The sequence below is a fragment of the Podarcis raffonei genome, chromosome 7 (assembly GCF_027172205.1).
Source record: "Podarcis raffonei isolate rPodRaf1 chromosome 7, rPodRaf1.pri, whole genome shotgun sequence".
NCBI lineage: Eukaryota > Metazoa > Chordata > Lepidosauria > Squamata > Lacertidae > Podarcis > Podarcis raffonei.
Genome location: NC_070608.1, coordinates 52,316,598 through 52,329,277, shown reverse-complemented (window position 1 = coordinate 52,329,277; position 12,680 = coordinate 52,316,598). Strand labels below are relative to the sequence as shown.

Below are 12,680 nucleotides of genomic sequence, written 5' to 3'. Positions count from 1 at the left end.
AAGCAAACACTGGGGACAAAGATGCTTTTCCCCACACCCCATACAATTTTTCCTTGCATGATTTTTAAATAAACAAATAAAAGGGTGGGGTGGGGAGATGGAGGCAATTCAGAACCCCTGGATCACCTCATAATGAGGGACTGCGGATTCTGAAGTGGGCCACTGATCTGTTCCAGGTCATAATCCACCCAGATTGGATAAGGCGAGTCTGCTTTGGAATCCAACTAAGGCAGATTCTTCTTCCACCCCTAAGTCCTCTTCTGTGGGTGGGTGGGGAGTAATGTGAAGGTTTCAGAACAGCCAACATCCTTTTGAGTAAAAGTTGCTTCACTGTAGGACATTAGCAGCCTGTTTACTTTGAAACCAAACCAACTGAGTCATTTGTAGTACAGTCTCCATTCACACTAACAACGCTCCTAAATAAATAAATAAATAAAAGGTAATTATGTTGCCTTCTGCACTGTACTGTGAATTTTGCTAACTTGGTTTTTCATGCAGTAAACACATGCTTCTTAAGCCACCTCCATGTGTGACTTGCATTATTGCCTCAGAGGCTGAGGAAAGGGGCTGTGGGGCTGCACCTGTAGCCCCACCTCATGACATCTTTTATATGGGAATTGGATATTATACTGCTTGTGAAGGATAAGGACAAGTGCAAGGATATTACGACCAATAAAAGCATTTTCTGAAATAATTTGTATTAAAGATTCTCTTGAATTACAAAAGAATGTGCAATGTTGCTTTTCAACAAATATTCTCAAAAGACCCAAGCCCAGCATAGGGGCTATGTTTGCCCAGTCACCAATTTAGTTTGTGTCACACTCCTTTAGTGTGATACAAAGTGATGCCTGCGCTGCTTATACCAAGAACAAGATCTGAACCCCCTGGAGCCCAGTGTCTTTAAATATTTGACCAAGTGACTAATTTCATCCCAGTGTAACTGATGAAAATGAAACAAAGCAAAGAGAGGTCTCCGCAGAGCAACAAAACAGGTTCTGCAAATGGGATAGTGTGCAAAAGCAATAGAATAAGACAATTTCTTTGAAATGGTTCCAGAAAGCCTTTGCAGATACTCTCGGCATAAGAAGTGCCAGCCCAGCCTGCCCCCTAGTGACACCTAAGCAAGTCTCCCATTCATCTCGGTGCCAGGGAGGGGGTCGCTTACCTGAGTCCTCCCTCCAAGCTACTAATCAATCACACACAGGCATCGAATGGGTTACCAGGTTCGATTGGCTTCTTCTCCAGCACCAGCTACAGAACATCAAACAGCAAGTCTAAAACACGGCATGTTCTCTCCAGCTCCGGAAGGTTAACTTGAATATTTATAGGGGCTGGGGAATGCTGGCAACCAGCCAGCCCCATCACAGGCTCCCACTTGGGGGGCTAATTGTTACCATCTGCCTGAGGGGCTCCACCCAGTGATACTTGCTCACAGGATCACTACTTCATGACACTCAGGGCCAAAATGCACTGCACCCTACAGAATATCACTAGGGCGGTGTCTCAAAAACAGGCATTTTCTGCTGCTGCCCCTGTAATGTGGAATGTAACTCAGAGCTGAAGCAACGGTCGACAGTGGCTTCAAATGCTTTTCCTTGATCCAGAAAACTGGACCCTAATTTATGTGTAAGAATCCCCCAAATCTCTGCTTTATTTGCTTTTTAATGTTTTCATACTGTTTTATTAGTTTTAGGTTGTATTTTTGTTTTAATGAAGATTGATTTTACATTGTAGGTATTTTAAGGGTATTTTAAAGCTTTAAAATAATTAATTTTTTGCTTCGTGAGATGCCTACAGCAACATCTTGAGACACACTTTCATTGCATATATTTTTTTCGGGGGGGGGGGAGGCATTGTTATCCAGACTGCCTTGCCACAAGGAGAGGGGGTCGTAATCCCAATCATAGCTGGAGGGAGACAGTGATAAATCTCCCCTCCCTGTGTGTTGTGGCTTAGATAACAACACCCCCCTCCCCTCATCTGAAGTCAAGGAAAATCCAGAGACATCACTGTATGATGCTCATTAAGTGTTAAATGTTTGGCCTTCAATTGCCACTACCATCAAAGTACAACCTCTCCATGCCCCATTCCTCACATATTTACAATGGGAGATTTTAGGGCACTCCCAGAGAAAATGTGTTTATTGAACATTGATCCTGATTTGTTTTCCCAAAGCTTATGCGAAGGAAAGACAATGTCTGAGCTTTACTAAGCATTTGTTTTGATTTGTTCGCATCCCTCCTCGCTTCATCCCAATTTCCTTGCACATCTTCCCGTTAATCAGTTGATTATCCCACACTTATTAGTTCATTTCCCCACTGGCGGAGGAAGAGGGGTGCTGGGAGGCAGCACACCAGCCCCGGCAGCGTGATCCCGTTGGGGTTCCATTGCGGCTGCTGCCCCGCCCCCAGAACACACACTCTGCCCCCAGAACACACACCACGCCCCCAGGACGCACACCAGCCCTGCCCCTGGCTGCTCTCCGCCCCCCCCCCCGTGCCTGAGCTTGAAGCTCCGCCCCTGCATTTCCCCATCACTTTCTTAAATGCAAAAGATCCTTCAAAAAGAAAAAGTAGGCTTCTTGTGCCTGAGCTCTTTAATCCACTTTTAATTGTGCAAACCTAAATTTCCAGTATTCAAATGAACCCGTCCTACAAAAAGGGAGCGCTATAGCCAGCTAACTCCTACTCAGAGTAGACCGACTGAAATTAGCAGGCCTAAATTAGTCATGTCCATTAATTTCAAAGGGTCTACTCTGAGTAGGTCTAACAATGGATACAGTATTAACAGTCTGAAGGTAACCTTTACGTTATAACTTCCTTTCCTTCTGGTACAAACAAGGAGCTATCTGTACTTTAAATTATATTGCTCTTTGCTGCCCTTCTGTTTCCTTTTAAGGTTTTGAACCTGACTGTTCCCCCGTTGTACAGTTTTTGTCCTTGATATTAAGAACTGAAAGCGGCATTATTATCTTCTTCCCATCTTTTTCTCTCCCCTCAGGTCTTTGAAACCCTTTCAAGCTATTTTCTGCTCTTGAAACCATTAGGTTTGACTGCTCCCTTTTCACAGTGACTCACAAACACCACTGTCACCCAATGAAGGGTGCTGGACGGAAAGTTGGCAACTCTACCAGCTGCCAGTTAGCTTCCAAACTCCAGTCAAGGCACTGGTGTTCACATTCAAAGCCTTGCGGAGCCTCCAGGCCACATATGTGAGGGAAGCCTTCCTCAATCTGGTGCCATGCAATACATTGTTTTGCCATACATTGTTTTGCAATACAACTCCCATTATCCCCAGTCAGCATGGCTAATTGTCAGGTTGCTGAGAGTTGTAGTTTAAAGATCTGGAGGGCACCAGGTTGGGGAAGGCTGTGTGACAGATGCAGGGTTGAGTTCCCATCCTGCATTACATAGTTGATACCTCAGTCTTGGAGCCTTCACTATGGGACGTTGGGTCAGATGAGCTGCAAGAAGCAAGACCGCACTGTGAATCCCAAAAGGCTGTGGAATGATGTGTCTGATGTTGTGAGAGGTTCTTACGTTTCCCTCAAGGGGGCTCTAAAACAGGGATGGGAAACCCCAGACCCGGGGACCAAATATTCCTCCCTGGCCTCTGGCCCTTGGGATTCTCCTCAAGCCACACCCCATTACTACTCTCCCTGCTTTGAACTCCCCTTGAGGATCTCTGGAAATACTTCTTGCTTGTCTCAGTGGGGGAAAATGTGTGCAGAAATTAGCCTCCCATCCAAAGGTAAGATTCACATTTGCTTCTCTGCTCAGTTCCCACTTTTACCTCTGAGCCGCCCCGCCCCCCACCGGCATGTGAGCCCCAGAAGGTTGAAGGGAATGTGGCTGAAAATGTTCCTCACACCTGAAACAGACATATTAGCCTCTGTTTTGACCTCTGATTTTGGCCTCTGATTTCAGTACCACAGGTTCATTTTTCTCCGATTACTAGCTGTGTATAAGTAACCCTTTGCTATGAGATTTGACAACTGGTGCTAGCTTAGATGACTTTTAAATGGGATTAGACAAATACATGGGTGAGGGGTCAATCAGTGACTATGAGCCATGATGGCTCAATGCATCTTCCAGGTTCTGTAAAAGGTAAAGGACCCCTGGATGGTTAAGTCCAATCAAACATGACTATGGGGTTGCAGCGTTCATCTCGCTTTCAGACCGAGAGAGCAGGCGTTTGTCCACAGACAGATTTCCGGATCATGTGGCCAGCATGACTAAACTGCTTCTGACACAATGGAACACCATGACGGAAGCCAGAGCGCACGGAAACACCATTTACCTTCCCACTGCAGCAGTACCTATTTATCTACTTGCACTGGCATGCTTTCGGACTCCTAGGTTGGCAGGAGCTGGGACAGGGCAACGGGAGCTCACCCGCCATGCAGATTCAAACCGTCAACCTTCTGATCAGCAAGCCCAAGAGGTTCAGTGGTTTAGACCACAGTGCCACCCGCTCTGTTCCATCTGCTGGGGGGCGGGGCGAATGTGAAGTAGGGTCAGCCCTACCATTAGATCGAGTGACATAGAGGCCACCAAATGAAAGAGCACCAATCATTTCAGTAATTACAACGACATAAGAACATATTAAGTTCCCTCAAAGAGTCAGGTCATTGGTCCATCTTGCTCAGTAGTATCAGGGTTCATCCACCCTGATGAAGACTGCTGAAGAACTCAAAAGCTGGTCCCCCAAACCATTATTGCTGAAATGTGGCTTTTGCATTGCTCCTCTTCCCCATATGGACCAACACAGCAACTTTTGCTTCTTAAATTTGCTCTGCATTCTTGCTTAGGATGATGCTGACGATGAAGATTTGGCGATAGGACACATCGGAATTTCCTAAGCACTGTATTTCCACTTAACCCTGGAGAGGCTGTTAAATCTCAGCCTGCATAAACATTCGGGAAGGGGTTTTAGATAAAAGCAATAACCCCTCTCGACTCGCTCGCTCGCACCTTTTCTCACCCTCCTAACACCTCTGATCCCACCTCCCCCCACCCCCATTTCCAATGTCTTGCCCCCAGCCACCTTCCTTTCCTCCCCTGAGCTTGCACGAGCTGAGCTCAGGGCAGGCTAAGGGCAGCGGCTTCACCGTCTGGCGCGGAGCATGTGTGCGCGGCCTCTGCACATGCTCAGTGGGAAGGGGGCGCCCAGCAGGCGTTACAAAGCCGAGCTGAAAATGAGCACATTCCTGCTCTGGCGAAGGCAGCGGCAAGACCCGCCCTCGCTCCGCCTGGCTTGAGAGATTTGCTGCCGCCGCCGCCGCCTCGACTCTTGCTGCTTTCTCGGCTGCCTGAACTGCCGACCGCAGCGGCGGAGCTGAGCGAAGGAGCCAGACGCCGGTGCCGCCGCCAGCCAGCAGCCGGAGCAGGAAGGAGCGCGGCGGAGTCCCAGCCGGAGAAGCCTCCGGCGGAGTCTTCCCTGGGTCGAGCAGCATCCCCCGTCCGGGGATCGCCGCGGCGGGAGTCAAGTTCTTTGCAGGAGTTGCATCTGGAAGACGGCTCCAGGCTGCTGGTGACGATTCCTCGAGAAAAAGGGAGAGAAGAGTCCCTTGCTCTGCATGCAGGACCACTTTTTTCTCTTGGTTGACACTGGCTGCCTTCTTCCCCATTTGGAAAGTCGTTTCGGAGCTGGCTTGATGGAAGTTCGAACTCAGACGTAGTAGCAGCATCATTGCACTTTTTTTCTTTTTTGGAGGGGGAGAGAGAGCAAAGGATGGGAACGGGAGAAATGACAGGCGGCACCCAGGTCTGGGGACAGAGCCTTTCGATGGGCAGCTGAAGTTCAGGCTTCGCTACTTAAGACGAAACCGGGCGAATGCAAATCCAGCTAGAAGAGGAGGGGAGAAGAAGAGAAAGGAGCGATGTGGCAACCGGATAGTTCTACTCCTGTTTCCTCTTGATATACTGGCATCATTGCTGATGGGATACGACCCCCGACCCCCAAAGTAAGCTGCTCTTTAAGGTACGTCTTTCTTAAAAACGTTTGTTAAACAATGTAAAGGGAGAGCATGAGGTCTTTTTCTCTTTGTTTGGTTCTGTACGGCCGACCTCCTGTTGGCGATGACTTTTAAATATTTGCAGCTGTTGGCAAAGAAAAACTTGTTCTAACTTCTTCAGCCCGGAGACATTTATTTGGGGGGTATACTAATTGGCTCATAGCGCCCTCTGGTGACTTGCAAGGGACTGTCTCGATTAGTAAGTCACAGGTGAAGATAGGGTGGGGGGCACAAATGCAAAATGTACACAGTTATGCACAACGATTGCATTGCGGGATTTTTTAAATTGTAAAGTTTGCCTTTGAAAAAGAAAAAGCCGTTTGAGTTGCAGGTTGCAGTGTACAGAGACATGAATGGGTGTCTTAATTGTAGAACAGCTTGGTGTTAAAACAACAACAACAACTTTTGTTAATTCTGTTATGTTTGAAGATGACAGGCAAATAGCAGTCCAGATTGTGCTTTTGAAGGAAGGCTATTTTGCTTAACTAGTAAAATAGTGCTTTACTAAATGAAGCATTACATCAATTTATGAGATTTTCTGAATACTGAACAGTTATTCAGTTAGAAGTAAAATATATTAAAAAGTAGATTTTAAAAACAGTTAAAAAGTTATCATATTACTTCTGACATGAATATGTAGAAAAACTATTTACAGTGAGATGATCTTTAAAAAACAAAACCAGTAGTTGGCTATCATATGAACACTTTTCTTGTACATTTTGAGGGACACATGTTTGTCTGTTTGTTTTAACAGAGGAGATCAACATGCAAAGCGAACAGATTCCAGAGCCAGCTATCTGTGCATCCCATTTCGTATTTTTAATTTGGCTTTGTGATGAGGCAATAGAACTAATTGAAACTCAGAGACAGGGTCTGGCTTCGCAGACTGATGAGGACCTGAAGATAATGAAAGGCGACATGAAAGCAGCGAGTCTGTTAGACGATCATCAAACCCAACAGAATTTTCACAACTGGAGGTTAGCAAGTGTGAGAAGGATGGCAGCTCTGCCAAAATTGGCCAATGGAGACATTTTGCTGAGTATCCCTTCCCCACCAAAATAAAGGACAAACTTCTGCGGATGTGTGTGAACTAGGAGAGAATGGGACAGAAGAGGGCAACTTGAACTCAGTAGTTCATATCTTTGGCACTAAATTACATTTGTTTCCTCATTTGCTGTACATGTATTGTTATCAGTGCCATCCTATCACAACAGAAGAAATCAATGATTATTTTTTAAAAAAAAACAAAACTAAATAAGAACACTTCCACGAGTAACACCCTGGATGTGTTTTTCTTCATGGTTCAATAGACATCCTTTCTGTCATTAAATTTACTTGTTAGTCTAATGTACATAGAAGCTAGTGAAAGGTTTCATTGTTTTTTAGCCCTCTGGGCAAAAAACACTTTTCAGCGTGGCCAAAGGGTTTCTAGTCTAAGCGCCTGCACGCCAGCGTTTTTCCAGTGCTGTGTCAACTGATCGCTTCAGCTCAGAACTGTGTGTACCTGGTAGCACAAGGTCCCCTCCGCTACTCCCGCCTGGGTTTGTGTAAAAAGCTTTCAAGTGTATTTTTCCCACGCTGGCGAGTCTGATTCATGTTTGAAATCTGAACAGTGGTTTTGTTTTTTCGAAAGAGGTGTATGCCCGAAGGGAGGAAACTGCCTAATGGATCATGGCTCTAATGTTTACAGGACATTCCTTATTTCTAGCCTTAGTGATGTTGGCAGCCTCTACTTTTGAAGAGTCTGTAAGCAATTACTCTGACTGGGTGACTTTTACAGAGGATGTGGATCCGTATGAGAAACAGAGGCTAGATGATTTCAGGACTAGTCAGAAGACGAAAAAGGCCGTGCTTCACCCAAGCTTATATTTTAGTGCTGAAGAGCTCCCAGCGCTGAGACAGAAATCTCACACCAGCCATCTCCACCTCTTCAGAGCCCTCAGAAATGCGGTGTCAGTGATGCTGTCCAGTCCATCATACTACCTCCCTCCCCCCAAGCATGCTGATTTCGCTGCCAAGTGGAATGAGATATATGGGAACAATCTCCCTCCTTTAGCCTTTTACTGCCTCCTGTGCCCGGAAGATAAAGCTGCCTTTGATTTTGTGCTAGAATATATGGACAGAATGGCTGGATACAAAGACTGGCTGGTGGAGAATGCCCCAGGTGACGAAGTTCCTCTGGGCCACTCCTTAACCGGTTTTGCCACCGCTTTTGATTTTTTATATGCCTCATTGGATGATGTCAGAAGGCAAAAATACTTTGCCAAGATATGGGCTGTGACTGAGGAAATGTATGAGTATTCCAAAGTCCGTTCCTGGGGCAAGCAGCTTCTTCATAACCACCAGGCCACTAACATGCTGGCATTGCTCATTGGGGCCCTGGTCACTGGAGGGGGCCTAGAGTCCCAAGCAAATGCCTGGAAACACGCCGTGGTGGACGTGATGGAGAAAACCATGTTTTTGCTCAACCACATTGTTGATGGCTCTTTGGACGAAGGCGTGGCTTACGGTAGCTACACCGCCAAATCGATCACTCAGTATATATTTCTGGCGCAGCGCCACTTTGGGATTAACAACCTTGAAAACCACTGGCTCAAAATGCACTTTTGGTTTTACTACGCTACCCTTCTGCCGGGCTTTCAGAGGACTGTCGGCATAGCCGATTCAAATTACAATTGGTTTTACGGCCCCGAAAGCCAGCTGATTTTCCTGGATAAGTTTGTACTGAAGAGTGGGGTAGGCAATTGGCTTGCACAACAAATTAGAAAGCACCGCCCAAAGGATGGTCCAATGGTGCCCTCCACTGCCCAGAGGTGGAGCACGCTTCACACCGAGTACATATGGTACGACCCGGGGTTAACTCCCCACCCTCCACCTGATTATGGCACTCCTAAAATGCATGTGTTCCCTAACTGGGGGGTAGTTACGTACGGAGCAGGTTTGCCTAACGCTCAGACAAATACCTTTGTTTCTTTTAAATCTGGGAAGCTGGGTGGCCGTGCTGTCTATGACATAGTCCATTTTCAGCCCTATTCTTGGATTGATGGGTGGCGAAGCTTTAACCCAGGCCATGAACATCCAGATCAGAACTCTTTTACCTTTGCTCCAAATGGGCAGGTGTTTGTCTCCGAGGCCCTCTATGGACCCAAGCTGAGCCACCTGAATAACGTTCTGGTGTTCGCTCCATCTCCCACAAGCCAGTGCAATCAGCCTTGGGAGGGTCAGCTTGGGGAATGCACACAGTGGCTTAAGTGGACTGGGGATGAAGTTGGGGAAGCTGCTGGTGAGATCATTACATCGTCTCAGCACGAGGAGATGATGTTTGTGAGCGGTGAGGCAGCGCCTGCCTACTCATCAGCAATGAAGCTGAAAAGCGTGTACCGTTCTCTGCTCCTGCTGAATCCTCAAATGTTGCTAGTGGTGGACCATGTGGAGAAAGAGGAGGACTCTCCCATTGACTCCATCAGTGCCTTTTTTCATAACCTTGACATTGACTTTAAATACGTACCATATAAATTTATGAGCAAATATAATGGAGCCATGATGGACGTCTGGGATGCCCACTATAAAATGTTTTGGTTTGACCATCATGGGAATAGCCCTGTCGCTAGGATACAAGAGGCAGAACAGGCGGCCGAATTCAAAAAGCGGTGGACTCAGTTTGTAAACGTCACTTTCTCTGCAAAGACCACTGTAGCAAGGATTGCCTACATTTTCTATGGGCCGTATGTCAATATTTCTAGCTGTAGGTTTGTTGACGATGCCCGATCAGGGTATCAGATTTCTCTCAATGTCAACAATACAGAAACAGTTCTCTCTGTCGTTACAGACTATCTAAATCTGAGGACAAGGTTCAGCTATTTAGGCTTTGGTGGCTACGCCAAGGTAGCCACTCAGGGAAAGGTGACGAGGTTTGGCCTGGGCACCGAAACTGTAGCAAAAGAGGCACCCAGCAAAAGGATCGCTTTCCCCTTTGGATTTAAAGTGAATGTCGTTGCAGGGTTGATCTTAGGGATTAGCTTGGCTTTGCTGGCCTTCCAGTGGCACTTTTACATTTCCTTCAGCAGACTCTTGCGTTGGATCCTCATCCTGGTCATCACGTTGTGGTTTGTCGAGCTGGTTGATGTGTGGAGCTCTTGCACTCAGCCCATCTGCGGAAAGTGGAGCAGCGATGCAATGAGTGCGGAGCGCAGCACAGGGAAGGACCAGACACACCCTGTGAGTTTGCCTGATGTGGTCATTACCTCCCTTCCCAGCTCAGGTGCGGAAATCCTGAAGCAGCTGTTCTTCAACAGCAGTGACTTCCTATACATCAGGATCCCTTCAGGCTACCTTGACGTCCCTGAAGCTGAGTTTGAGATCGACTCCTTCGTCGATGCCTGCGAGTGGAAGGCGTCTGATGTTCGGAGCGGCCGTTTCCGGCTGTTCCAGGGCTGGCTGCATTCCCTAGTCAAAGACACAAAACTCCACCTTCAGAATATCCATTTACATGAAACCAGCAGAAGTAAGTCTGTGCAGCATTCTGCTGCCAGACTGGACAAAAAGCGGCGGCCCAGAAAAAGAGAATCCATAGCGGAGCAAAGAAGCCGATTGAGAGGGAGTTCAGAGAAAGATGCTGATTACATTAGGGAGCTCAGGAGACACATAGCCTCTTATCCTAATGCACGCCCCGTGCTTAGCCTGAGCAGTGGGAGCTGGACATTAAAGCTGCCTTTCTTTCAAGAAATCATAGGCCCTTCCTTGAGAGCGCTCTATGTAGTACGAGACCCCCGGGCATGGATCTACTCAGTACTCCACAAAAGCCAGCCAAGCCTTTACTCCTTGAGGAAGGTTCCCCAGCGCTTAGCGATGCTGTTTAAAGCAGAGGGCAGGAAAGAAAAGTGTAGTTTAAATGCAGGCTATGCTTTTGAATACGAATCGCTGAGGGAGGAACTCTCCGATTCAAATTCAAACGCCGTCTCTGTGATGTCCCATTTGTGGCTGGCAAACACGGCGGCAGCCCTGAGACTCAATGGGGATTTGCTGCTGGAGAATTACCGGCTGCTCAAGTTCGAAGACCTAGTCAACTTCCCCCAAAAGGTGGCCGAATCCATCTATGCCTTTCTGGGCATCCCTCTGTCTCCTGCTAGCTTAAACCAAATCCTATTTGCCACATCCACCAACCTTTTCTACCTTCCTTACGAAGGAGAGGTCTCCCCGGCCAGCATCCAGGCTTGGCGACATGAGATGCCTCGCGAGGAAATTAAGCAGATCGAGGACATCTGTTTGACTCTAATGGACCGCTTAGGCTATCCAAAGTTTACCGATTTAGAAGCTGCGGGTCAGCGGTAGTTTGCACTAAGGATCCCCAGGCTCTTCAATTTGTAGATAAGAATCCAAAAAGCTGGTTTATTCTTGTAAAATGTCTGTACAGTCTGTTACACTTGCAGAGAGAGAGATTATTTTAAAGGAAATGAGATATTTGGTCTGGTAAGCTTCCCCCACCCTCCCTTTTCCTTCCTAAACAACAACACTGAGAAAAAGCCCCCTCGTAATTACTTTTGCTGCCTTTGAAAATAAAGCTGTGTGAATCTTTGCATTTGTTTCCAGATGGGGACTGACTATAGCTCAGAGGATGGGTAATAGGATCAGGGCCTTACATTCCTTGGCTCTTGGCATGAATCCCAGCCGGGCAGGGAGTTGCCAAGTGTCACTGCTATCTGCTGGTTATTTGGTGGCCAGTGTTGGGAGGAGGTTGGGCTCAGCCCTAGTTTTCAATGAACAACTGTTTGTATTGCAAAGCAGACTTGGCGTTTGGCAGCAGTGATCTCCCATGGGCTGGATTTACTGACATGTTATGTCTGCTTTTAACTACCCCAGCGGTGCTGAGAAGCCATAAAGTCAACCTAACCAGCCAGTTAAACTGTGTTTTATGATTGCCTGACATCACTGAAGTGACAGAAAGCAGATCACACACACACACTGGCACAATCTTGGCATCCTATTGGCAGCCTTAGCAAAGAGACCAAGACCCAAACTGACATGGAAGCATATTAATACTATTTCATGTGTTTCTTCCATTCCTCAGCAGTAAGGAATCTGAATCTGTAAGGTAATTTCAGGATAGCGGTTCCTACTGTTACTGTGCTGTGAGTAAATAATTCATAGTCAGAAGTAATGATAAATATACATACAGAGCCCATTTCTGTGATTGTCTTTCTGACATGGGCATCTTCTGTTGTTTTATCTGGATTACATCTGCACAAAATCTTCTTCATCTTGAAACCAAGTCGGGCATGCAGAATCAGTTGCCTGAAAAATAAGGGACATATAGATGGGGAGAACCATGGGCAGATTAAGCAGTAACTGGGGCTGTGCCAACAATGCCCATCTTGGTTTTGCTTTTCTCAGGGATGGGGGATCAGATGTTGCTGGAATACAACTCCCACCATCCCTGACCACTTCCCATGTTAGCTGGGGCTGATGAGAGTTGAAGGGTTTCCTGTTCCTTTGCTGTGCTAATAGGTATTCGACCAATGCAGGTACACAAATAAATTAGAGTCACCTTTCTTCTCTCTCCACAAGTTCTTTCCACACAATCTACATGCTACCTGCTTGGGAGTGTGGATGTGTGTAGTGTGTATCTGGTGTTCGCAGGGGCATAGTATAACTTGTGGGCTTTGAA

At 46.8% G+C, this 12,680-nt stretch overlaps 1 protein-coding gene across 1 annotated transcript; it reads left to right on the top strand.

The window, feature by feature from the left end:
• Positions 1-5,237: 5,237 nt before the first annotated feature.
• On the top strand, positions 5,238-11,592 carry DSEL (dermatan sulfate epimerase like). Its single transcript, XM_053396616.1, has 2 exons — positions 5,238-5,982; positions 6,771-11,592. The coding sequence occupies exon 2, from the start codon at positions 7,688-7,690 to the stop codon at positions 11,345-11,347; it is 3,660 nt and encodes a 1,219-aa protein (XP_053252591.1). The 5' UTR covers positions 5,238-5,982; positions 6,771-7,687; the 3' UTR covers positions 11,348-11,592.
• The last annotated feature ends 1,088 nt before the right edge of the window (positions 11,593-12,680 follow it).